We start from the raw sequence: 26,920 nt of genomic DNA, 5'->3' as shown, positions 1-26,920 counted from the left end.
ACCTAACAAGAACCTAATGTCATCTTTGAATTGGTTCCCTATTGCCCCGAGCCAAACTTGAAAGATGACATGTAAAAACAAGGCTTTAGTTTTAACAGATTCTTCAATCACATGCAATCAGATGGTATTTGAGTCTTACGTCTCCAGATATCAGTCACAAACTCGTTAGGAGAAAAATAATAGGAGCAAAAGAATGGCGAGTAAATCTTACATCACCAATTTATCATCTGAAAGAGATGGAAGAATGCGTTTAACAGCAACTGGCGTCCCACGCCAATGGGCTTTTAAAATCTCACCAAAAGATCCCTGAAGGAAGCATACATCACCAGTAAAACTAATTTTGCACGCTAATTTAGCTCATCAACAGTGTAATTGCAAAATACAAGTTGATATAAACAGCTATGCAAAAGCACAAGAATAACAGCAGGAGAGTCGGGGTGCAAACTAAAAGTCAATTGATGCAAGAAAACCAAAGTATCTTGTACAAAATGAACAATGAAGTGCAATATACAGGGGGAACAATATAAACAATGGAAAAGCTAAAGAAAAGAAACACAACTTCAGAAAGGTTACTGCAAATAAACTGAATTCGAAATGGCAGATTGCATTATTGGTAAAAGGCAGCCTTACAACCATAAAATGTGCAATTACTATGTCTTGAAGCATAATAAAATTAAAATCTTAGGACTAAGCATGATATGAAACAAGTGCAAACCCAATGCTTTACTGCACAAAAAAAGTTGACCAATGCACATTTTAAGGTTCCAAATCAGTTGGTATGGTCTTGATGCATTCAATGTGCAAGCAGCAAGAGAATGTCAAGACACCTCCCAATACGAACTGAATGCGAGAAGTCCAGCTCAGTAGGGTCGACTTCCCAATCACACTTGTTAGGCAATGGGGGTGCAACGGGCTTCTGTTCAGTGTGGCTGCCACTTTGGCCCTGTGCCATCATATATAAGATTCAGAAACACTAATAAATAATAAAGAAATAAATCAATCAGACGTCAAAAGTTCTTTCAGAAGCAATTAATTTCAGAATTCCCATAGTTGTCAAGTGGCATGGGCTGGACATAAAACGTTAAGGTATAGGATCATCGATAAAATATATCTCCCCATTCTTTCTGCTAGAAGACGACTACTTTAAAATTATCATGGCCAAGCACCAAGGGGAGTCCATAAAAAACAATCCCATTTTATAACAATCCTACTAGCCAGAAATGATTCTTAAAAATAACAGCACCATATCCCTCATTCTTATACAACATAAAACAGAATAGATTGCACACTGCCATAAAGCCTTTCTCTTCTTAGCATTGCCAAAAACCCAAGAACAAACAAAAACTGAAATCGCTCTGAACTAGGAGGATATATGACCAGAATGTACTACTGAATATTAAAAACACATTTCCGACAACTTTATGAACGAATTATATAACTCCTAGTTAAGCAAAATTGTTTATGAACGAAAGAAAATAAAATTTTTTTACTGCTCATAGTTTGCCTTCCTTGTTAGTGTTCTCACATTCAAAACATATCAGTCAATATGAATCATTAATTTCATCATATTCATGATTTTTCCCAAAAAAAAAAAAAGGTTCTCATAAAATGTCACGGATTTCATGCATGCAGCTTGTTATACCTTATGTCCCATCTTATGAGACTTAACAAGGATTAAGAAATGCTTGTACAGAATTCAAAATTTAGACTTAGTGACTCATCATAATTTTTCCCCATGGCATCCAACTAAAATCCCAGATTTTCCCCAATGTTAGTGTAACTAAATGACTCCACAACACACAGGAGATGGCAGAAGTCATGATAAGAGAATTTGGTCTGCTCTTGGTAATATCTGAAAGTAAGCAGAGATGACGGAACACGGCAAGATCCCGCTATAAACTGCACAGAAAAGATTACTGGAAGAGTGGACATTCAGATTTTGTGAAAACGTAGATAAAAAATGGTCTGCATCAGAACATTCTGACACTCGAGACAAAAATAATGACTACATAAGTCAAGGAACAAGAAAATGGAGAGCCGCTTGTACGGTAGTCGGTTGTAGCTTGCTGCAACGAACTGCAAGTTGGAAAGGGTATCTAATGGAAAAGCATTTCCTAAAGAGGGAGCGCTGATGAACCTCTGACCATCTAAAGCACGTAGAACATTCAAATATATAAAGGTGCAACAAAACAGAAAGAGCATCTTCATATTCCCAGTACATTCGAAAGAGAGAGAAGCTACGGACTTACATAAGACAAGCCTCCATAAGATTTAAAAAGCTCCATCATGCTATACTTTTTAGCCCCTTCTGCATCAGCTAGAGGCTATCAAGAAAGGGGAGGAAAAAAGTTTAACGCATTCAAAGAGTTATGAAACTTCAATTATTCATAACCACAAACACACACAGAAAAAAGTGAGAGCAAAAATTAGGTGAAAAAGAGAACAATACAGTGTTTCTCCAACGATCCTGAGCGTTAACGTCGGCGCCAAATTCAATCAAGCACTTAGCAACGTCAATCCAACCATGGAGGGAAGCCACATGAAGTGGAGTGCGATTATCGTAGTCTCTGGCCTTCACAAGCGACGGATCTTCCTCCAGAAGCTTCCGGACAGCGACGGCATCGTTTTGGTGCGAATGCCATAGTATCATTGAAGTGCGACTCACTTTAGCCTTCCCCCTCTTCTTGTCCCTGCCCGCCGCCGATGAAGAACCGCTGGAAGAACCGCCGCCAGTGGACGTGTCGGAGCTCATGTCCTCACTAAACGGATCAGATCAATCTACTTCTCCAGAATTGGCGCGTGCTCACGGGTGTGATTTCCGAGCACGATCGTTATTACGGTTAATCGGTTGGTTCTTTGAGAATGCTATTTTTAGAGTACAGATTGGAATGTATATTGTGAAAATCTCTATGTACAGAGCAGAAAGCGGGCTCTGCTTTCTCTATCCGTTTTTCTGCTTTTTACTGATTCAACAGTATTTGATTCTGTGTTCTGTCTTTACAAATTATTTATTACCTGCGAAGCCACTCTCTTTTAACCTTTTCTTCTCTCTTCCTCTTTCTTGCGTGTTCTGTAGCTGTAGAGCATATTCTACTCTACGTGACACTGACACAACTTTTCATATTGTCTTCACCGTTACTCATAGTTGGGTGACCAATGGCTGTGTGACAACTTTTGGTGTTTACCATTTAGCGGGTCTCTTGTGCTGCATGGGAGTATTAAATTTAAATTTCATAAATAAGCCACAAGTTTTATACTATTTCATTTATATCGATAATAATTATAAATAATGCAAATTTTAATGCCTTAAATTTATCTTACTTATTAATTTAATTTTTAAATTTAATTTTTAAAATTTATCTCGATTATAATTTGTCTTAATAATTTAAAAATGAAGTATCACTATTAAAATTTACTAACATGAGTAACAAATACTAATAACAACTATATAGATAAATGTAAAGAAGAATAATTATTCAGTTAGTAGAAAAAAAGACTTTAAAATTAAAAAACAACAAAACACAATATTAGGAATTATATTGATAAAACTTAAATTAATTTAAGGGTTAATTTGTTCTTATTTGGCTAGCATACAAGTCAAGTCATCAATCTACTTACATATTAGATTATTTTAAAAGTGAATATGTGTTTAAAAACTAAAAAGAAATCAAATGATCATTTAAAAAAATATAAAAAATAAATTGATAAAAATTAAACTTAAAAGACTAAATTAATAAGGGAAACAAATTTAACAGACTGAAAGCTCATTATCCCTAATTATATTGAAAAATGACCTGAATTAGGTTTGGTTTCAATATAGATCATTATTCTTTCATTATTTATTTATTTATTATAAATATTTCGTTGGGATGTTGCTTTTTCAATGGTTAGCGATGGCCACAACTCCAATAATGAGATAGATATAGAGAATTGGAGATCATTATCAACGTTCCAAACGTCCTAATACTAAAGATTAAAAAAAAACAACATGAATCTTATAAAATTGCAAATTGGCATAGTTGTCATTTGTCAATGCTAGAGTTGAACACGCATTATCAGTATCTATGCATTTATTGCTTGTCGTATAGATGTTATTATTATATGCATAATGCATGGCTATAGGGAAAATTTAGGAAGGGGATGGGCTTTATAAAATACTCTCAATATTTAAAATTATAAAATATTTTTAATAAAATTTTTTATCTCAAAATATAAAACACTTAAAATAAATTAATATTTTATTAAATATATTATTTTAATATATTTTTTTATAATTAATTTTTATTTTTTAATAAATTAAATTATAAACATTTTTAAAATTTTATATTTTTATTTGAAAAAATAGAATTATTAAATATATTTAATAAAATTTATTAATATATAAAATTTTATTTAAAAATATTTTATAATTTTAAGCGTAAGAAATAAAACAGAAATAGAGAGAAAAAGATAAGATCAGATTTATCATATTATTAAATTTTATGGGCTGCGTCAATCTTTACTTTATAGTGTCCGATAATTGAAAAGTAAACATGAAAGTCCTCCTCGTTGACCCCAACAACCACACGTCCACAAGATTTAGTACTTTCAAAACAATAGCTTCCCATTTATTCAGATTCGTCAGAATTTTTTAACCTGTAACTCACAAGATGGCTTCAGATTTCAAATCAAAAGCCAAACTTTGAAAATGAGCATCAATGTACATGGTATATACATTCAATTATTAAAATATTCAGCAAGTAGGATCTGTTCCTCAGCTTCAATAACTAATTTTCATATATTTTTCTTTTTTCTGGGGCATAAGCATCCGGATGCTGACTCCACCACACGGAATTTAGAATTTCAAATCAAGTCATCTTGATCTTCAAGAGACCTTTTCGGGCTCTCAGATTGAGCTTCAAACTTTCCGGTTAGAGGAGGTGTCCCCCTCGCCGGGAACAGAACAGCAAGTGCCCTCATTCTCTGGCATAGATCAAATACCTGCAGAATAAAAGGAGATAACTTATGGTAAAGATTTCAGTAAACAGAGAAGCGTACCACAGAATTATTGCTCTTTTTTTATACGATGAGGCTTCGATCTCAGCCACGCCTTCACAACCTTGACCTCCTCCTTTGTAACAAGTCACAATACTTTACTGCTTCGTTTTCATCTTCAAATACCTGCAACCATAATGGATTCATTGAGGCATTCGAATGTTATGATTCAAATTTAGTATATTACTATAAGCATGTCCACAACGTCATAGACATGGTTGCTTCACTGGAATAAGAGTGCAATAACTATAGTAACATGATCCAGCTTTTTTACAGTGATACAACAGATTAAGAATAAATTAATCTAGTAGCATATCAGACTAATATCAAAAAACAGTAACACAATTTGTACGCCAAATGCTGCCAGCTTTTAACAAAGCAATTAGATGAACAGTAAGCATGAGGGAGGAGTTTAGTCCTGAATTTTGTATAAATACTTACCAGCACTCCTTCTCTGATATCTTCCACAAGCATTGTAAATTTTGTCCCACCCCTTGCTTGTTTGGACTTGGACTGATTTCCAATCCCAGATCTCCAGTTACCTCCTTTAGAAAATAACAATCCAAGCTCTCTTTCAACTTCACTGTCACAAAGAAACCAAACTCAGGCAGAAAAATTTGCCAATCTAATCAGGAGGAAAAGAACACAACAAACTGATCCAAACCTTCTATTTCTGCGGGTTTTCATTGTACACAGTTGATTTTCCTTTTGGGTGAGTACATAGACAGGCTTTGAAGATTCTCTCCATGGGTTGGCATCTAAAACTGAAGAGAAGAATGAATAAGATGGGGAAATATTGATGCTTTCTACAAGAAAAGCCAAGAGAATCACGACAGACCCAAACACTAGGAAGGTAATCCAAAATATTTTCTCCACTGTAACTCAGCGAGTCGGCATACTACATGCATGATGATACATCATGAAATAATATTTTCCAGGTGAAGTTATACATACATGATACATCATGAAATAATATTTTCCAGGTGAAGTTATACCAAAAACGACCAACTGCCATAAATGCCTACAGTGAAAAACTGTAAAGAAGCACAGAGAAGACTCATCAATACAAGGGAATACTGACAAAGGGTAATACAGACAGTAGAGTATCACAACAGAAAGAGGCAGTTACAACAACAACACGCTTTATCCCCTTAAGTGGGGTTGGCTACATAGATTGTACGAGGCTATTATGATCTATTATATACCAAGCTTTTGAAATGTTGTTAACTAAGAGACATTACAATTGGACTAAATCAATCTTAGTATGCCTTGATCTAACTATTATACAATCTGTCTTACACCATTATAATAAATTATATTAATTAAACTAATAGAGTACGTATCCATTGCAGGGAGGATTGAAACTTCTATCTCCAAGAGAAATCTCTTTAGGTCTTCAAAAAAGAAAGGGAAAGACACACTAAGCATGAGAATATTTTAAACAATCATAATGCATAGGAAATAAATGTCAGAATTGTTTGAAAGGTCCACTTCTGAACAGAAATAAAGAACTATAACAACCTATGGGCCTTAGGCCCTCTTTCTTTACCAAAAAAATTAAAACCAATCTTCATAGACCCTTTCAAAACACAAAAGGGGTGTGACATAATCTAAAATTTGCACTATTTTCTTCTAGCAAAAGCAGACGGGAAATTATGTAGCCATTGAAGTGACGAGATTTAAATTCAATGTAAGTGACACCAAACGTGAAACAGATACAGCGTACGTCTTGATGGGGAGCAGGACCTCCTGCTCCATCCTGCCCTCGCAAGGGCAGGATTTTTTAAGGAAAATGGATCGGATAGATGTGGATGGGTCAGTTAAAGAAAATGGAACAGCTACATGTGGAGGTCAAGTTAGCAATGATAATGGTGACTGGATTTTTGGATTCTGCTGTACACTAGGGAATTTTCCTCCAGCTATAGCAGAGCTTATGGCTATAGGTACAGGAGTCAACCTGTGCTGGGCAAAAGGATTCAAACAGATCGAAGCATACTCTGATTGCATTGAAGCAATCAATCTCATCACTAGAGGCTACAGCCTGGAGCGCCCATACTGTGATATTATTTATAATGTCTGTAATACTATTAATAGGGACTGGGTAGTTTCTATCAATTTTGTTTACAGGGATGTTGTAGGAAAAGCGCACTCTTTAGCAAGAAAAGCACACAATATTGAGAGCCCTTTTTGTATCTTTGATCATTCCCCAGCTTCTGAAGGAGGCGAATGATGAAAGATTGGCTCCCTGTATGACTTTGTTTTTTCTTGTTTCTTCATTATTTGAATGCATTTCCAGTTTATATTCAAAAAGAAAAAGAAAAATTAAAAAAAAATCCTGCTCTCAGAGAACAGGAGGGAGGAGCAGGAGAGAATCTGCTCCCGTCGTGAGGAAGTATCATGTCATATCTTGTAGCGTCGAATATCTACCAGCCACAATAAAACTGTCTTTGAAGCATACGTTATTCATACAGTGCAGTTAAGTTGATTTTGAATAGGGTTTGCCTAAACGAAATTGGGAAGGCAATTAACATGACATCATATAGGAAACATCATAACCATTAGCCAGCCAGCCAACAAAAGCAATTGAGACTAGAAATACGATCCATAAGGAAAATAAGCATAATAAAAAGCTAAGACCACAAGCAAACAGAACAAATATCTGCCGAATCGGAACCAGATAAGATAATTGAAGGCAACGAAGAAAAACGAGTCCCAACCGTACCGTCGTAGCTGCTGCTATCAAAACTTTGCTGGAGATGTCTTCGCATGTCATAAGCACGTGACGAAACCCGCCTCAGAAACTCGTTGGAAGTCCCAGGAATGGTCCCGTCCATATGAAGGGCCCTCTCGACCTCTTCGCTTCCATCGTCGTCTTCTCCTTTAACACCTTCTCCACCACCCAGGTTGCAGGATACGTGTTTCAAACGCCTTCTATGTGATTTAGGCCATACTGAAGCGAGCCTCGGAATACGACTACGAGGATTACAAGAAAACAGATGAATTCTCCGTGCTTGACGATGAAATAGGTTACTGGGAGGTAAAACCATGGACGGCGAAACCGAAGAAAGCGAATCCATGGGATTTGGTTGATTTGATTGAATGCCTCGAATTGCTCAGTTGGGCATATACGAATTCTTCAATCCACGAAGCTCGCAGGCGGATTCTGTCAAGTGATGAAGTTGGATTAATTTGGAAGAGAAAGTAAGAGAAATAAGAGCAATTCTCGCCGTGAAGGACTGTCGAGGTGGTAGTTGATGGAGTGCGGACAAGGGAAGAAGAAAGGAGGAGGAAGAAGAAAAATGGGAAATGTGAATCTCAAGCAGAATCTGGGGGGATTTTTTTCTCTCTCATCTGAAGGATGGGTCCACGTGAAGGAAAATGGATGCTCCACACGTGGGCTTCAAGTTGGAGTCATCTGAAGAACGATGATCGAAGTCGAATTGAACATGAATCCTCATTCCCCGCTCCTCGAATATCAGGTAATGTCACATGCCTCCTCCCCTCCTGCAAAGCTTATTTTCTTAAAAAGTAATTAAGGGTGTTTTTACAAGTTATTTTTATATAAAAATAGATTATTAATTATTTTCTTTTAATTCTTCCTTACAATAGAGTAAAAATATACATATAATAAAACAAGTTGAGAGAGAGAGAGATTTTCATGTTCAATGAGATTTGATCTCTTAGTGCCAAAATTTCCTTGATATTCAACTATTGATCTTGGATTCATTTATAGAGAAGGCAATGTTGAAGCTTATCACATTTCCAAACCAGCTCTTGTGTTGTCCATTGGTCTTCGTTTTTCCTTTCCTAGGAAGTTTTGCTCTTTTCATTCTTGTATTGTAGGGTAACAGTGTCCCCCCCTGCTTTGTTTAATGAAAACAGAGAGAACTTTTTTTTAAATATAATTCACTTAATAAGGATAAATTAAAAATTTTTAGACATTATCAATAGCTTATGATTATCTTCTTGATTCTAATAAAATAAATTGAAAGTAATTTACTTATAAAATTAGAGGGAGTATAATGTAATTTAGTCTAATTTATCTTGAATATAGAAACTAGTTTGATTAAGTGAAACTTTTGGCCCGTTGACACCAAGAGTATGTTTGGGAATCTAGTATTAAGTAAAAAGAATGGTTATTAATAAAGTGAAACGGAATGAAACAGAATGAAACAGAATGAAATAAAATTTTTTATTATTTGAGAATTTTTTATAGAAAGAAATGGTTTTACATAACCTGTTTGGAATGATTATAAAATAAATTAGACAAAATGAATTAAAACTTTTTAAATATTATCCATATGAGTAAATTTAAATAGAATAATAATGCGCTTTAAATAACTATAATATTTTTTCAACAAATAATAATAATAATAATAATTAACGATGAAAATAAGGTATTCAAAAAATTAAGAAGAAAAATAACTTGGTTTTCAACTTAAATCTACAGATTAGAATGTATTATTATTATTCTCAAAAGACATTAAAACCATCAAGATCTTTTTGTACACTTCTGTGAGCATCCAATCAGTGTTTTCTAGAACGTCAATATTTTGTCTATATATAATATAATATTATATATAAACACAGACACACACCAACAAAGAAAGCGAGAGAGGCAGCGTATAATTGAAGGGCATGGGATGGGATTTTACAGGGTCTGAAATGCATTAACCTGGCGGAGCAAAATAATAAAAAAAAAAAAAAAAAGCAAGGAACACATTGCCACACAAGCAACGATGTAGGAGACAGACAAAATGACACAAAATAAAAAGAGAAAGCAATGAATAGATCATGACTCAAACAACAGTGCATTCAAACAAAAGAATAAAAATAAAAAGCAAGGAACAAGGCAACTCGAGCAAGCACATTTGGTGCACAGTAAAAAGAGCATAGAGTTGTCCCATTTAAGGGTGACCAAAATTAAATTAAAACCGAAAATCAAATTAAATTTTTATTATTTAATTTAGCCTATTTCATTTTTTAACATGATTCATTTAAAAAAAATTAATTAATTAATTTGATTCTGTTAGTACAGCTTAAAATTAAATAGATTGAACTGACTCAATTATTATATATAATTTATTAATTTATAAATTATATTTAATTGATTAATTATTTTATTTTATTAATATTACATTTAAATAAAAATAAAAACATGATCTGATAAACGTTCCTTAAAACCCGAACCCTCATTCATTTAATTTCTGTCTCAAGCTCTCATCTTTGTTCTCTCACCACTCGCGAGTTGCGACTCGTGTTCTCTCATCCCTGTTCTCTCAGTCTCAGGCTCTCATCTCTGGCTATCTACCAGTCGCAGACCGCCACAACCCACCCGCAAACCTGACTCTTACTCCTTCAACGAAGATTGAAGAGAGTCTCTCACACTTCCAATCGACGCGCTCCTGTTCTTGATCTGTTCTCTCGGCGCGTCAACATCTCAGGTTGTCTGTTCTATCACAGTCTCCTCCAGTGAAGAGTCTCTCACACTCCCAGTCGAGATCTCGGGTTTTCGACTCTCACTCGCTCACTCTCAGCTCAATCTCTGCCTTTGTCATTGTGCGAGCATTGTGAGGTCCGTCTTCTGTCTCTATCTCTGCTTCTATGCTCTTTTTTGTTTATGCCGTCTGTTCCTTTCAAGCTTTGACCAGATTATGGCGCCATTATTTGATTATCTGTGGCTATTTATGATTTTGATGATTTTTTCAACTGTTTGGATTTTATGCGCCCAAGTATCTGTTTATTGCCTTCTTCCTTAACTGTTGTCAGTTGTAAAAGGCTTCATGATCTCTGGAAAGAGTTATGAATGTGTATCTTGTGGATGAACAACTTTCCTGTAAATTCTTCCCTATGGATCTTTATATATTTGTTTGAACCTTCAAATACCCTTTGATTGCATAGCTAGCAAGGAAGACTTGATACCCCCGGTGTCAAGGCCTCCATTTCTCTTGTAGGGCTATTGGAGCTGTTGTATATAAAGTACCAGAGCCTGGAAATGACAATATGCTAAAAATAAGTCTAACGAGTCTGTGCAATGAAAATGCAACTCCCATCTCTCAGGTTTCTCCTATATCATTATTGCTCATTGCATTTTATGTGCATCTTGTAAACAAGGGATCTATATTTATTTCGTTTCTTGGTCTTTTATTGGGAATTTGTAGGTGGGGGACACAGAAATATAAGCTCTTTCATGTTAAGTTCTGAGCCATTTGAGCAATGGAAAGTGTGATTATGATTCGAAAGTACTTCCCACATAAGGAGAGAGAATAGAGTTTTCACTACATGTTCTCTGTGCTGCTTCAAATCTGGAACTGTCACTTTGCAAAGCTAATTGATTGTTGAGGTGGCTCTCTGTGTGTGCAATTTTTTTTAATTTTACTGGGTCTCAATGTTGTTGTTTATCAAGTCCCAGGACCAATAAAACACAAATGTTCATATTCAGTACCAGCATCAAAAGGTAGGTTGATTAGTTAGTCATAAATAAACATGTTGATGTGTTATGGGTAAGTTTCACTGAAAAGTTTTTTGTTTTTTTTGTTTTTTGTTTTTGTAGACTACATTTATTTTTAGAGTTTGGTTAGATTGATAAGAATGGGATACAAAGTGAAGGAAAAGAATGTTTAATTTATATATTTGTTGTTATCCTATTTAAATTTATTTTTCTTGAAATGTATTTGGAATGCAGAAAAATGGGTGGCCTTTTTCTTTGGTGGCCTTTTTTCTTTTCCCCCTTCATTCTCTGCTACCAATTTGTAGTTTGAAGCATAATACAGTTGGTCAGATCAGATGTTGAAAATGAGCTCTTATCAAGCCCAAATTTATATATAAAAAAAGTCCAATTTTATAATCTTGTTAGTTTTAATATTTAAAAAATGAACCCAATTCCAAGCAGTCTAATATGAAGTCAAAAAATTAAATTAATCCATCAAATTGAATTGTTAAATTTTAATTCAATTCTTATTCAATTCAATCTGGTGTACATGTTTAGTATTGTTTGATCGATTGATTTTACATATTTTAATATTAAACCAAATAAATTGATGTTCACCCCTAACAGCATTCAAAGGTGAGAGAGATGTGGTGGGTAGCAATAGAGAAATGGCAAGACAATGAAAATAATATGTGAGATATTTTTAATAGGATAGTAGAAATAATTTTATAAATGAAATAATTATTAATGCTATTTTATCCTTGACCCTCTGATTTGGAAGGAAAAAAAAAATCAAGTTGTTAATGGCAAAGGATAGCTATAGATGCTCTTCCTTATCATTCCATCCCTCATTTAAAAAAAAAAAAAAAACTCTCGAATAATGGCCAAACATTTTAGTCATCCCACCCAATTCAATTTACCGCTAAAAATAATCTCACAAACGCACTGTAAACCAGCAATAACCACTTCTTTTACATTTTGTTTTAGATACTTATATAATATTCTTTCTATCTTATTTTATAAGATGTTTCTAAAAGTGATTTGATATCTTAAAATATAACATGTTTTTTTTTTAAAAAAAATAATTACAGGCTTCGTTAATGATACGCCATATCATTCTTTAAAATATTAAATATATTTTCCCCCTCTCTCTCGTTCTGCTACCAGCCTACCACCGTGACCATCTCTTCTAGTTTGCCTTTGTTCGTTTTTTTTTTCCCCTCCTTCTCTTCCTTGTTTTTGCTCTTTGCTGTTATTGGAGAGCTTGTCTCTCTTTCTTCTTCCTAAATCTAACCCCTCTATCTCTCCCTACACTATTTTCCACCGCCTTCCTCTCTCCTACCCACATACTTAGTCTTCTAGTTGTGGGTTTCGCCTCCTTATGAAGAATTCCTCTTTCTTTTTGCCACCGTCATTTTCATTCGGCTCTATCTTACCTTGCCCTGTTTCCTAGTTTCTATGTTGGTTCTTCTCATGTTTCTGTCTCTTAGGAAATTCAACTTGGGGCTTATTGCTTTTCTTAATCCTCCTCCGATCCTCTTCTGTTCGATAGTTTCATCTATGAATTGAGCAGTGTTATAAATGTTGGTTATTATGTCAGGCTACTCCGTCTCTTGTTTTTCTGTTCCTTCTTCGGGTGCTGAGCTTGGGTTGAGTTTTATCCTTTTTAAAGGTTATACTTGTTAAGGCTTTGTGCCATTTCAAGATTTCTTGTGTCTTACTGGTTTTATTCTCTCTTCTTATGTTGTAGGTTTTCTTGTTAAGGCTCTTTGGGATATCGTACGATTATTGCTGCTTCATGGCTTTTTGCCATTCCTTAGAGAACTTTTCGTTCTCTTTTCTATGCCTTTCAGCTGGCCGGAGACGGAGCTTACCTATGAATCACCCTCTTCGGGAGCAACAACTTGTCTCTCATCGTTGGAGGTGTCACAGTGGATTTAATTATCGAAGGATTTATTGTCCGTTTTCTTGTGGGTTGGGCCCAAGTGTGTTTTGCTTGGATCCTTTTTGCCTCTGAGGGATTAGTTTGTCGTTTTCTAAAAAGAAAAAAAGAAAGAAAGAAAGGTCCTTTTTTTTTAAATTTATATAAAAAAAAGAATAATATTATAAACTGTATTTAATAAATTTCAATTATATATATAATTTTTTAAAAAAAAAATATCTCATGATTTGAGACAGAAGGAGTAATACTTAATGCAAGATTTTAATCTCAATTATTTCTCATTTATTTTTTTCTTAAATCATTTCAATAGTTAGATTTTCGTATTGCAAAGTTGAATAGCCATTATATTCAACTTACGGCTCATTTTGTAGGCTAGTTTAGAAAATTCAAGTCACGTTATGTACAAATAAATAACTTAAATAACTTTCTTGATACATAATTTCATACACTTAAGATGTATACATAGTTTAGCCAAAATAATTCAATTCAATAATATATTGGTCATTGGATATACTTGTGGAAAAACTATTTAAGTTGTCTACTGTGGATACGTTATCGTGTCTTTTTTTTTTTTTTAACCAGAGATACATTATCGTGTCTATTGTTAGTCATATGCTCTTAATTTTATTTCATTTTTATTTTTAATTTTCAATTCAAATTTTCCTCTTTTTTCTCCCTTTTAATTTAATTAAAGAAAAAATGTCCCAATATAGGCATACCAATAACAAATTTATTTTCATGAAAATGTATACTCCTTCTAGCCCAAAATATAAGTAACTTTTGAAAAATTTTTGCATACCAATAAAATCATCATTCTCATAAAAATATGTATTATTTTCTCTTTTTAACCATAATCTCAATCACTAATATATTTTATGATGAGTGAAAGATACATTTATAGAAATATCTTAAGTTAATAAATATAAGGAATAAAATGAAAAAAAATTCACATGTACTACTTATATTTTGAACTAAGATTAGTTGAGAGAAAATACTTATATTTTGAACTAGAGAGAGTATTATTTTTCTTTCTCACTCTTAGTTTCAATTTATAATGAGTGAACAGAATGTTATAAATTTACAGACACAAAAATTCAGGCGAATATATACAATGAGCAAGAAGGTAATTTTCTTTCACAAATACTAAATTATTTATATTTGAGAATGAGATTAATCTGGAGAAAATGATTACATTTTGAATAAGATCGAGTACCAATTAAAAATAATTAATACTGATAATTATACAAATAAAAATATAATGGGAAAACTAGCTAGACATATTGTCCTTGAGTAGCATTATTGTATTTGTGTAAGGCATATGTATATTCCAAGAAAGAAGCGCCTATAGACATGGTTGACATAGGACATTAGTTATGGTGGGGACAAAGTAAGACCAGAAAACTCACATGAATGTAATCAGGCATTGACTCGGAGCACAGGAACCTTGCGCCTTGACGACAATGCTTCATTCAAATGGGCAATCTGAAGCAAGAGCTGGTGTATTCTCTGCACACAAATACTTGTCCCATCATGCGTCTCCCCTTTGTAAATTTTACATTTCCAAGGATAGAAAAACATTATTCTATTTACAAGAAAACATACTTCTAATCATTTCTACATAAATATAGAGTAAAATACAACATAAATTTCCCATTTTATTTTCAAAACCTGTTCATGATGAGAAATATTTTGTCAAAGATTATAAACTATTTTATTATATTAATTAAAATCATGTTAAGAAATTTAAAATTATTAATTTATCTCCCAAATCTGATTGCCCTTCTCTCTTCTTCCAGTTCAAAGAATTTTATGGTTATTTTTACTTAAATGTTCTACAAAATATGAAAATTAGTAAACATAAATTATTTCAAAATTAACAAAACAAACATAAATTACACTCCCTTAGTTTAAAAAGATAAGACATTTTTAACCAAATTTTACTCTTAATAAAGTAATTAACTACTTTTAAACTAACCTATTTTCTCATATTTACTCTTATTAAACACCCTACAATAAATATAAAATCATTATCAATAGAGATATTTTTGAAAAAAAAATGATTATACCTTAAAAGACTAAAAATGCCTTACAAATTTTTAACATTCAACTCTTCAAAAAATATCCTACATTTTTTAACGGAGGGAATATTAATTAACTTATCTCCTATTATATTAAAGTCCTAACTCATTAATTTTTTTATTCACATGTGCTTGCAACATTATTTTTTCTTACTTATATATATATATATTTAAAAATTAAAAATTATCATATAAAGAATGTAAAATAATATAAAAATTAAAGAAATGTGTGTATTGTAATTATTTTTTAAAGTTTAAATGACCCTTAAATAATATTTATATTAAATAGAGATATTTTACTTCAAAATATATGATTTCCTTGTAAGCTAATGATTGAAACTTGGATGGATAAAAAAAAATCTTAAAAATCAAAGAGAAGCATGTGTTATATTATTCGTGATTTTGAATGAAAATTTGTATAAGTTTTATAAATAGGTTGGGGGTTTCTATAATTAAGATAAAATGAGTTGAGTGTATTTTTCCTTATATGTATATATATATATATATTGATAATTCAATTTTTAAATTTTAAAAGTGAGTAAAGTTTAATTTCTCAAACATTATCAATGTTCTTTCCTTGAACTTTTCATAACAAGTTAAAAACATATAATAAATTTTCCCAAAAAAATCCACAAACTATAACTTAATGAGTTTTACTATATTAAAATTCTCTTAATCTACTTTGTATTTTTTATATTGGCAAAAGACATTGTATTTTATTGTATTTTTTATAATATGCTGTATTTTTTATATGGGATTGAAACGATATCAAATAATTGATTGAAATAATTTTATTATTTATAGTGAAACTAAGCACATGAATATTTCATATAGAAAAATTAACAAATGATGTATGAAAAATAAATAATTAATGTAAATAAAATTTAAAACTCTCACTAACAGCATAACACCATTATAGATTTATAACTCTTAATTTTACTTATATTAATTATTTATTTTTTATATATCAATTATTTATTTTTCCTTCATGTGCTTGACTTCACTTGTTTATATTAATAATGATATTATATTGTTAATAAAAGTTGCAAATTTCACTCATGTATATTGATTTCCTTTCCTGCATTAGTAATTCATATTTCTAACTTCAGATAATAAAATTATTTTAATTAAATTTTTAATTTCATTTCAATATTTTACATATACTCTAAAATTTTATAATTTTAAAAGTTTTAACTGAAATTAAATTTAGTCAAGAGCCGGGTAAAATTTTCCCAGAAAAATAGCGTTTGTGGATGTGTCAGAGTATGTGGGGGATGACCGGTGCATAATAGTGAAGCGTCGGGGGTTAGACGGTTAGGTCGAAAATCAATTATTGCCGTTCATATCCTCACCTCGTCTCTCTCTCTGACAAGGCATGCCATATGATCCATCCTCTGCTGAGGAAGCGTCCGCCGCCGGCGCCGGCGCCCACGTTGAATCCCCGCGTAAACCAACAACGCCGCCGTTGCCAACGCCACTCCAGTTATGCACGTAATTGACCAAAACGCCCCCAGGCATATGGCATAATCACGAACTTTAGAAGCCGCCCTAACAACACCGTCTCTAATCGCCTCGAACCGCACCTTCAATAGCTTCCAGCCTTCACTGGCCACTCGGAGCCGCCATTCCGATTGCGTCGGCGATGGAATCGGAATCACATCCTCGTCACTCACACAACTCGACGATGCCGAAGCCGGTGAAGATGGCTGTGATGAGGATTGATCATCTTCAGGGTTTGCTGGAGTTATAGTGGCAGATCGACGATCGTGAAGAAGGTAATTGTCCTCAATCACAAAATTGTTCGATGCAACTCTCGATTGGTGCACAGTGGAGGGGGATTCCTCAAGAAATGGGTGTTGAACTTGTTGCCATTCGTTAATGTCGTCGTCGTCATCTCTATCTGGAACGTACGCCATTGTTGCAAAATACGGTTTGGCTAAGTTGGTATAAGAACTAAGAAGTGACTAGGGCTCGTAAATGGTTAAATATCTAAATGGTAATAGGAAAATATCAGGGAGTGGACGTGGACCTTTTGAATTCTTGTTGGAGGGTTTCAATTTGAGCTCTATCTAACTGGGACTGCTCTTAATTTGCCACCTTACGTTGCCTTTTAGTTTAGAGGATATGGTGGGCCACACAGATTTTTCTTGAAATTCTGAATTATGCAAAAGTGTTCTAACCAACAAAATAAATTGAGACTAACAAAAAGAATTAGTATTTTATAATTTGATTCGAATTATTCCCATAGTAAGGAGTGCTCACATTTACCAGCTAAAAAAAAAAAAATTGTGTTGTCTTACGTACACAAGCCCAAAAATTAAAATTTGATAGTAGAAAGAGGTATAATAAAAATAAGAAAATGACGTATGTCTTCTCATATACTCCATTTGCTTCAAAACATATACCCTTTCCTCATTATGAGTCACATTATTAATTTATGGGAATAAAGAAAAGTTAGTTACATTATTGAAATTGTTTAAAAATTATTTTGATTTCCAGCCCATAATAAATATCATAAATTTAAAAAGCGAACATTTTTTATCTTCTCATTAGAAATTGAGAAGAATGACAAATTTAGAGTCAAGCAATTAATGCTACGCCACTTCTTAAAAAAATGACTTGTAGTTTCTACAGATCACAATTTTTTTTACAAGACAACCTATGTACGTGACTGGAGGGAGTATGGCTTTTGAAGTATTTATAAAAATGTTTGTCACATTACCAAATTTATCCTTAAAGCTTAATGAAAATAGTTTTGAAATAATTAGAGTAAATAAGGGTACAACCACAATAATAAGCCTATTTATTGAGTGGGGTCAACTATATAAATATTGTACAATATCTTTGTATTCTATCAATGACTAAATATTTAAATGTGTTGTTAATAAAAAGATTTAGTTCAATAACTTTATTCATTCATTATATGTTCCCTACCACTCTCACTACATTGTAAATAAGAATATAATAAAAAAAATTAATTGTGACCGGTTGAATAATAATTCAATAAACTAGTATTCTTACCCGTTCAATGCATGAACTAGTTCTAATAGCATTGATATTGACAAAAAAATATAGTGGGGAGAGGGGGAGAGAAGGAGGGAGGGAGGGTGAGTGTGTGTTTTAAATTGCTCCCTCTATTTCAAATTATATGATGCCTTTTAAGGAAAAATGCATTCGGTGCTCGTCAAAACTGATGAGCACTGCATGCTCATCACTGATGTGGAAAGATCTAAACCATTTATTTTTCTTCAAATGATCCCTGCCATTGATTTAAAAATTTTTTTAAAATATTTTAATATTATATTTATAAAAATAAAATATATAAAAATTATAATATTAAATATGAATTATTTTTTATGCTATTAGAGGATAAATATTACAGTACTCATCACTCTTGATAAGATCTAGATTTTCCAAATTTAAACTTTTTACTTTTATTTACATTTATTAAAATAAAGAATATGTAAAAAATATAAAAGCATTTAATAAATTTATTTATCACTAATCTGGTCAGTGCAGATTTAATCTAAATAACTCAATTTAATATTATTTTTAATAAATTTTATAAATTGACTATCCAGATGTAATCTGGACAATACAAATATAATTTAAAAAGTCCAATTTGATATTAACATTTTATAATTTTAATCAATTGATCATCTAAATAAACTCTAAACAATTCATATTTAATATTATATTTTTATAAATTTTATTTTAATAAATTTAACATAAAAATATTTTAAAAATAATTTAAATCAAAGGCCGACATCATTTGAAAAAAGTGAAGGGCCCAGATCATCTCATAGGGATGATGAGCACGATGCTTATTAGCATTGATGAGCACCAAATGTGATCCTTTTTGAAAAATTTTCTATATTAAAATATAAAACACTTTGAATAGATTAATTTTTTATTAAATGCATTAATTTCTATTATTATTTTTTCTATATAATTAATTTACATCCTTTTTTAATATATTAAATTATGTGTATTTTTTAAAATTTTTATTTTTATTTTAAAAAAATAAAATTATTTAATATATTTAATATATTTTATTAGTTTGTGAGATTTTATTTAAAAATTTTGTAGGGAGAACTATCTTGATAATTGGATGGGTAGTTTCGGTCCATCCCATGGGTTGATCCATTACTCAGCGCCGCGTTTGTTGTTTTATTGTACAGCTAACAAGCTATGTCAGTTAAGGACTCGCCCATCTAAAAGGTTCGAATCTGTAACCACTAAAGCCTAAAAGCTAAAGCTTTAAATTTTGGTAGTTGACAAGCCGAGTCCAATATTAAAAAAAAGTCACTGCCATCGATAAAGATGTACTTAACCAACAATAGGGTTTAAGTTTTGCGGTTAACGTAATAAAAATGTTTTTCAAGAGTTTGCAATACATAAGTATTATAAAAGTTTAAAGAATATGCAGTCAGAAAAAGAGAGAAATCATGAGAAATATTAAATTCGACCGTGCCTAATAATAGAATAACAAGCTTGTGGATGATTTGTTAAAATGGAAGGAGAGCAAATGAGAGGGATGTAATTTTCTCTCATTACAAGCGGGAAAAAACTGAAAAAAAATTGTTAATTTTATATGAACGATAGCAATTTTATTATTTAAAAAATATTTATATAATAAAATTTAATATTTTAACATATTATGTATATAATAATTTTTATTATATATTATTTACTAAACAAAAATATAATTAAAAATTATTTTATCCAATTCAAAATTTTATTTATTAAATCATTAAATATATAATAATATTAAAATTTAAAACTACAACCAAATATAAGTACTTAAACCAAAATTAACTTAAAAATTTAGAATTAGTATACGTTTAATTAGTCTAAAAATTAAATATACTGCTTATTTAATAAAAATTTATGATCAAAATATAATTACACTACAAATATCATGATAAAAATAAAGAGAAATAAGAGGTGGTAATAAAAAAATTGATGGGTAAATTTGAGAATGAAATTTTCTCAGCAAAATCTCTCCATATCTAGAGAGCAAAGTTGAAGATAAAAACATGTAGATCCCATATATTATTTTTCTCACACTTTTTTCTCTCTTACACCTTTCTTTCCATAGTCAAGTGAGAAAAAATATTATTTTCTCCCACTTTTCTCTTTCACTTGTTTCTCCTCCTCACTTTACTCTCTTGCCAAGTATAGCATAAAGATTGGAGCAAATAATATTTTGATGATAATTCATGAAAAAATTTCTTGCAAAAATATTGGAGGAAGATGCAATTTTGTAGAGAGGGGATGCTATGGAATAAAAACCTTAATTCATGTCAAAGCAGTCCCAGACACAAAGGAAACTGAGATCTATCTCGATTATGATAGGATAATTCGCTCAAATCTTCTCCGTTAATTTTTGTTTTTTAAAAAAATCTGTATATTGTGTGGCGGGTACAATTGTGTAGAAAATTAAATGATATTAATAAAATTATAATATATATATATATATATATATCTATTTGGTAGCCCACATAGTCAAATGATTGTTATTACCGGCTAACTCATACCGGGATCTAGCAATAAAAGATTAAAAATTGATGAGTATATTATATTTTTTTGATATTTTGAATGAACTGGATAACATTTTATGAATTAATTGATTCCAAAAAAATATTAATACAAAAGCTGATAATATTAGAAGAAAAAGATGCCTATCATATATATATATATATATATATATTGTTATAATATTAGTGTGGATATCCGTGACTTTATAAAAATTATCTTTTGGAATTCTCCCATTAAAGCTAATAACTTATAATATGAATGGTCATTTAGGAGATTCTCATTATTACTACATGCTCCCTTTGGTTTCTATCATAAAGTAGCTTCTAAAAGTATTTTTTTAATCCTTAATATAAGGCATACTTCAAGGTATTAATTATATTTTACTAATATTATTTATATTTAAACCTATTAATTATAAAATAAAATATAATGTAAATTTAAAAAATTTTATTTAAATAAGGATAAAATTGAAAATTTATTTTATTTTTAGATAAATTTAATAACTTAATTAATTTTCCAATGTGCCTTATAATAGAAAATAGAAAGAGTATGTTATATGTTTTACAACTATGTAAATTTATTTTTTGTATATAATTCTTGTAATAAAATTTAAAAACTTGTAGCCTATAAATAATATGTAGCAAATGATTATAAGTTTGAAGTAAATGATAAATTCTCCCTATTTTATCTCCTTTTTTTTTGGTCTTGTTTATTTCTCATAACTTGATTTCTTAAATTCTTCTAATTTTCAAAACATTTTCCTCCTTTAAATGTTTAGGAAACTCAGATGACGCCTCGCATGCTTGCAATCATAGGAGCGAAGAACCGAAGAAGGAGCATTTCCGTTCCCCCCCCCCCCCCACCCTTTAATAATATTTTGGCAAAAATTAAGATTTTTATTTATGAAAAATTTTAAAATAAATTTTGACTTTCAATTTCATATTTTATTTTTAATTTGGCCTCTTATTTATTACTCCCTCCATTTAAAAATATAAAATATTTTTAATCGAATTTTACCTCTAATAAAATAGTTACCTATTTTTAAACTAACCTTATCTTTTCATATTTACACCTATTAAATACCTTATAATAAATATAAAATTATTATCAATAGGGATACTTTTAAAAAAAGGCAATAATTATATCTAAAAAGATTAAAAATATTTTATATTTTTAAATATTCAATTTCTCAAAAAATACCTTACATTTTTAAATGAAAGAAATAATCCTTAACCACCCTCGAGAATGACATAAAATGCTGGTCACTACCAAATCAATACTCTCTCCATTTTTTATATATAAAAGAAAAAAAATATCTCACATAGTTTAAAAAAGTTAGTTAAACATAATAATCATGTCTTAAAATAAAAAAATTGACTAAAATATCTTATGTTAATCAACATAAGAATGCATTGATTATTTCTCATTAATATAAATTATGAAGAGCGATTTAAGAAATATGAAATAAATGTTTATTGAAATATGTAATCTTGCTTATATAAAAAAATAAGTAAAAAAGTGATAGTTTTTCTTATAAATAAAAACAAAATATTATTCAATATGAAATATTTAATATAAATTATATAATAAAGTATAATATTCATAAACTATATAAAACGTGTTTTTGTTTTTCATTCTCGTGCAAGGTATTAAACAACCCACTATTTATTTTTCTTTTTTTTTCATGAGTTAAACCTTTTGTTTGGTTGGAAGGGATGAGAAGAAATAAAACATGAGATTCTAGTAAGTTTGATTTAAGAATTAATTTTTTAATATTCTCTTTGTTAAAATTTTATAATCACATTTATTCACTTTTTAAATTAAATTTATTTAAATCTCTCATCGTCTCCCCTTTCCTCTATTCCCTTTCAACCGGACTGGGATTAAAATAAAATACTATCTATATATCAAAAAATAAAAATAAAATAATATCTACAAATTTTGAATGGAGTAATACCGCTCTTGGAATGAGTATGAGTTGATAAACCTAGGCCCCATTTGATATAATTGAATAGTTTTTGATGGAATTGAAATTGAAATTGGAATCAAAATTGGAATAGAATTGAATTATAAAAGTATGTTTGGTATGTCAGAAAAATTAGATGAAATCCTTGCATTACTTTTATTTGGTATGCAAGACATGGAAATGGAATTATACTTAAAAGACCAAAATACCCCTATATAAAAATTAAAATAAAACATAATAAAAACTTAATTGTGTACCAATAAAAACATTTAATAAAGGTAGTAAGGAAATACAAGAAATCAAAAGTTTCCCTTCCTAAATAATAAAAAATCCAATAAAATATTTTACAAAAAAATATTATAAATATATAAATTATATACAAATATTATGTATAATACTATCTTATATATATATATATATATATATTATAACGTTTCATATATAATGAGCAAAAATATCAAGAACCAGGAGTGAGGCGAGGGTTTTATATTTTTTGAGGGTAAATTTATCTTTCTGGAATTTGTATGAGGGCAAAAGTATCTTAAATGTTACAATTCTATAGAATTGCTCTCAATTCCATAGCTTTAAATAAAAAATTCAATTCAGCCTCTTTTCATGGAATCAGGATTCTCAAGTATTGTAATTCGTATCTACCAAACATCACTTTATTCATATTCTTATCCCAAATTTATTTTCATCTTCACAATTTCAACCTATCAAATATGGCCCTAAGTTGTCCAATGTAATGATGAACCACATTTTTTTTTTGTATCATGAAAAAAACGTGATTTGTGTATATTACATAATGATTCGCACTTATTTTACCTTTCATCAATTCGTTTGAATTTTGGCAATGCATCATGTCAAACGTGATTTTTCTGTATCTATTTTATTTATTTTTTCACTCTACTTTTTATTCTTTTTAGTTTTTTTTTAAATCTGTTGACCCATAAAGCTAAATATAGCCTTGACCTTTTAAAATGTTTCAACGGCCGAAGGAATCATGAGGAACGAAAGATCAGAGCGGGTCCGGTACGGTGCTAGTCATAAGAAATATATGATGAAATAAGGGCCCAAATTGCAAGTGCTGAGCTGAAGTCAGCAGGGTGTCACAGAGAAGATTGGAGTGATCCACAAGAACCGAAATCTTCACGAATATACTAGTGAGTTTCAGAAAGACCTAGATATCATTGAAGAGTATGGAGAATTCAAAAAGCATCTAATGTATTTTAAGAATATCTCTCTTGTGTATTTCTATAAATATCTAGAATAGTATATTAAATATTATCATAGAATATTTTAAAAAAGTATTGTAACTAATCTCTATGTTCATTGAAGGGGTTGAAACTTTTGAAAGATGAGGGTAAATAAATATCTCTCACCACCCATTTGTAATCATCCAATAAAGTAATAAAATTTTTAAATTCTTTTATTCAAGCTCTGTACTCTCTTTATATTCTAAGTGTTCTAACTTCTTTGTTTATATTCTAAGGGTTTAGTTGACTTAATTAAGATCAATAGAGTAATCAAGCTACGGTTGACGACACGATTTAAAAAAGAGGAGTTCCAAGACTGTGACATTCGACTGTTAGATAATGCCAAAGCTTCCTTTACATTTTTTCTTTTCCCTTTTCCCCCTTGTTTATTAAAGAATTGGTTAAGTTGCAAAAATACGCACCAAATGGTTAGCTAAGAGCATACAGTAGCCTAAAATGAAAAAAATGATAAAAATACCCATAGCATTATCAAAATTCGTGCACAAGTAACTAAATCATTAACTTACCCTTACACTATTAGTTTTCGATATTAAATGTTAATTATGCTTGTCATATATCAATTTTTGTTAATGTGGACTAAAAAATGAGCAAAAATACTCACGAAATCGTTGGCTAGAAGCATCCAGTAACTTAAAATGAGAAAACAAGGATAGAAATACTCATAATGTTATTTTAATAAGTGTAATAATGATAAATCTATCAAATTTCTTAAATGTTGATCATTTTTTCACTCGCTTGGTCACAAAGTGTTATGAGCAGAGACAATCTCCTTCATAAAGTGCTTGTGTTTTTTTCAACAAGCCACAACCTCTTCATTTTCAATCTTCATCTATGTGCATCTTGAGATTCAACACAATAAGATAAGTTGCATGCAATTGAAGATCAAGAACGAAAAGGTTGGTGCTCACTGCAAAGAATGCAAGCACTTTATGAAGGAGGTTATCATTGCTCATGATGCCTTCATGACCACACACCCCCCCTACGCCACCTATCTTAAAAACATTGGCATAACCTTAAGCGATTTCATTCATAATGAGGTTTGAAATCCTCAAATGACTTCTAACACTACTATAAAGAAATGAATGAACGATTTAACTCGTTGTTCGGTCAAAATAACATTTTTTTCACATGGTATTCATAAGATAACCAATCAACCTTCGTAGAATTCCGCTTGAAAATATTTTTTGTCTACGTCAACTAAAAAATGGCCAGCTTTTGCTTAAATATCAACTTAACGGTCAACATTTAAATGATTTGATAGATTGATCACTATTGCACTTACTAAAATAATATTATGAGTATTCTTACTTTTTTCTTATTTTAGACTGTTGGATACTTTTAACTGGCTATTTCATGAATATTTTTTTCCCTTTTTAAGTTCGGAGATGGATTTACAGGGAGGCAAGGAGGGATTCTAGCCCCTCATGGATTACACTGCCTTTGGTAGAAGTTTTATTTTTTCTTTACAAAATAGTTTAAACTAGATTTTAGCCCCCCCTCCATTTCTTATTTTATTTTCAAGTTAGCCCCCCCAATCATGAAAGTCTAGATCCATCTCTGTTTAAGTCTACGTTAGCAAAGATTGTCATGTGATAAGTATAGTTAACATTCAACATCAAAAACTAACGACGTTAAGGCAAGTTAACTATTTATTTGCTTTTACACCAACTTTAATAACGTTATATATATTTTTATTATTTTTTATTTTTAATTATTGAATGTTTCTAGCTGATTATTTGGTGGATTTTTTTGCACCTTAATTGTTAAAGAATATATAAGTTTTAGTCCATAATTTTTTTTTCAATGTTCAATTCAATTTCTAAACTCTTTATAACAACTCAATCATTATAGTTGTTTGACTTAGTTTAACTTAATTCTTATATTTTCGTAACTCAATAAATTATAAAAGTTAAGTTGTATCGAGTCAAAGTTTAAATATTAAATTAATAATTAAAAAATTAGGAATTAAAAATTATATTATTTCTTTTTTATTATGTTAGATAAATTTAAGAGCATGTAAATTCTGGTAACGTGTTTAAACCCACCCCATGTGGGGGATGAATCGGGTGCATATTTTTAATTGATATTATATATATATATATATATAAAGAGAAGGGTGCATGTAAAATAAAATAATAAAATGTGTCTGGTGTAATGTTAATTGATACTCCATCCGTTACATATTTTTTAAGAGGATATATATAAAAAAATATAAAATATTTTTAGTTTTTCAATATCTAATTAATGATTTTTAAAAATGTATTTAATAAATAAACTAATATATCATTTGTTGTTAAGTAAAACATCATATTAAATAAAGATAAATATAAAAAATAATATAAATATAAAGATAATTAATTAATTTATTGATGAGTATAATTTGACTAAAAATATTTGACATTTTTAACATATCTTATATTTTTAAATGAAATAAATAAAACAAGTAAGAGATGGCCAAATAAATGCACCAAAGTGAAGTGATTAATTACAACATTAAATTCTATTTTTTAATTACAATCTTATTTTTACTTGCTGTAGATGTCCAACATAATACTCTCTCTATCTTAAATTATAAAATATTTTTAAAAAAAAATTTATCTTAAAATATAAGACACTTTGAGTAGATTAATGTTTTATTAAATGTAATAATTT

The 26,920-nt window shown here is 30.5% G+C and overlaps 3 protein-coding genes and 1 long non-coding RNA gene across 8 annotated transcripts; 1 reads left to right on the top strand and 3 right to left on the bottom strand.

Annotated features, from left to right (window-relative positions):
• Positions 1–6: 6 nt before the first annotated feature.
• Positions 7–3,016, bottom strand: LOC129311668 (serine/threonine-protein kinase VIK-like). 2 transcript variants are annotated; one of them, XM_054954064.1, is made up of 4 exons: positions 2,450–3,011; positions 2,250–2,324; positions 829–943; positions 7–308 (listed from the first exon to the last, which is right to left on the bottom strand). In XM_054954064.1, the coding sequence occupies exons 1-4, from the start codon at positions 2,750–2,752 to the stop codon at positions 208–210; spliced, it is 594 nt and encodes a 197-aa protein (XP_054810039.1). In that variant the 5' UTR covers positions 2,753–3,011; the 3' UTR covers positions 7–207. The 2 variants fall into 2 exon arrangements, with proteins under 2 accessions (XP_054810039.1, XP_054810040.1); XM_054954065.1 differs by lacking the exon at positions 2,250–2,324 and having other exon boundaries at positions 2,450–3,016.
• A 1,434-nt stretch (positions 3,017–4,450) lies between these two features.
• Positions 4,451–8,312, bottom strand: LOC129311211 (uncharacterized). Its single transcript, XM_054953339.1, is given in 6 exon segments — positions 4,451–4,980; positions 5,052–5,111; positions 5,113–5,160; positions 5,476–5,617; positions 5,699–5,798; positions 7,757–8,312. Coding segments are annotated over 6 exon segments (843 nt in total). The 5' UTR covers positions 8,112–8,312; the 3' UTR covers positions 4,451–4,842.
• Positions 8,313–8,394: 82 nt separating this feature from the next.
• LOC129311213 (uncharacterized) lies at positions 8,395–11,666 on the top strand. Its single transcript, XR_008593259.1, has 3 exons — positions 8,395–8,513; positions 10,318–11,094; positions 11,196–11,666. It is a non-coding gene; the product is annotated as an uncharacterized LOC129311213 (long non-coding RNA).
• Positions 10,884–17,530, bottom strand: LOC129311210 (uncharacterized). Of its 4 annotated transcripts, none has more exons than XR_008593258.1 (3): positions 16,837–17,530; positions 14,813–14,947; positions 10,884–11,023 (listed from the first exon to the last, which is right to left on the bottom strand). XR_008593258.1 is itself a non-coding variant. In XM_054953337.1 (3 exons), the coding sequence occupies exons 1-2, from the start codon at positions 17,398–17,400 to the stop codon at positions 14,823–14,825; spliced, it is 654 nt and encodes a 217-aa protein (XP_054809312.1). In that variant the 5' UTR covers positions 17,401–17,517; the 3' UTR covers positions 10,884–11,023; positions 14,813–14,822. The 4 variants fall into 4 exon arrangements, 3 of the variants coding, with proteins under 3 accessions (XP_054809312.1, XP_054809313.1, XP_054809311.1); XM_054953337.1 differs by having other exon boundaries at positions 14,813–14,912; positions 16,837–17,517; XM_054953338.1 differs by lacking the exon at positions 10,884–11,023 and having other exon boundaries at positions 14,534–14,947; positions 16,837–17,528.
• Positions 17,531–26,920: the final 9,390 nt, after the last annotated feature.

The sequence above is a fragment of the Prosopis cineraria genome, unplaced genomic scaffold (genome assembly GCF_029017545.1).
Source record: "Prosopis cineraria cultivar Desert tree isolate PC_DT_omini unplaced genomic scaffold, ASM2901754v1 PC5, whole genome shotgun sequence".
NCBI classification, from domain to species: domain Eukaryota; kingdom Viridiplantae; phylum Streptophyta; class Magnoliopsida; order Fabales; family Fabaceae; genus Prosopis; species Prosopis cineraria.
Note: the sequence above shows the minus strand (reverse complement) of the source record. Positions and strands in the feature narration are given on the sequence as shown.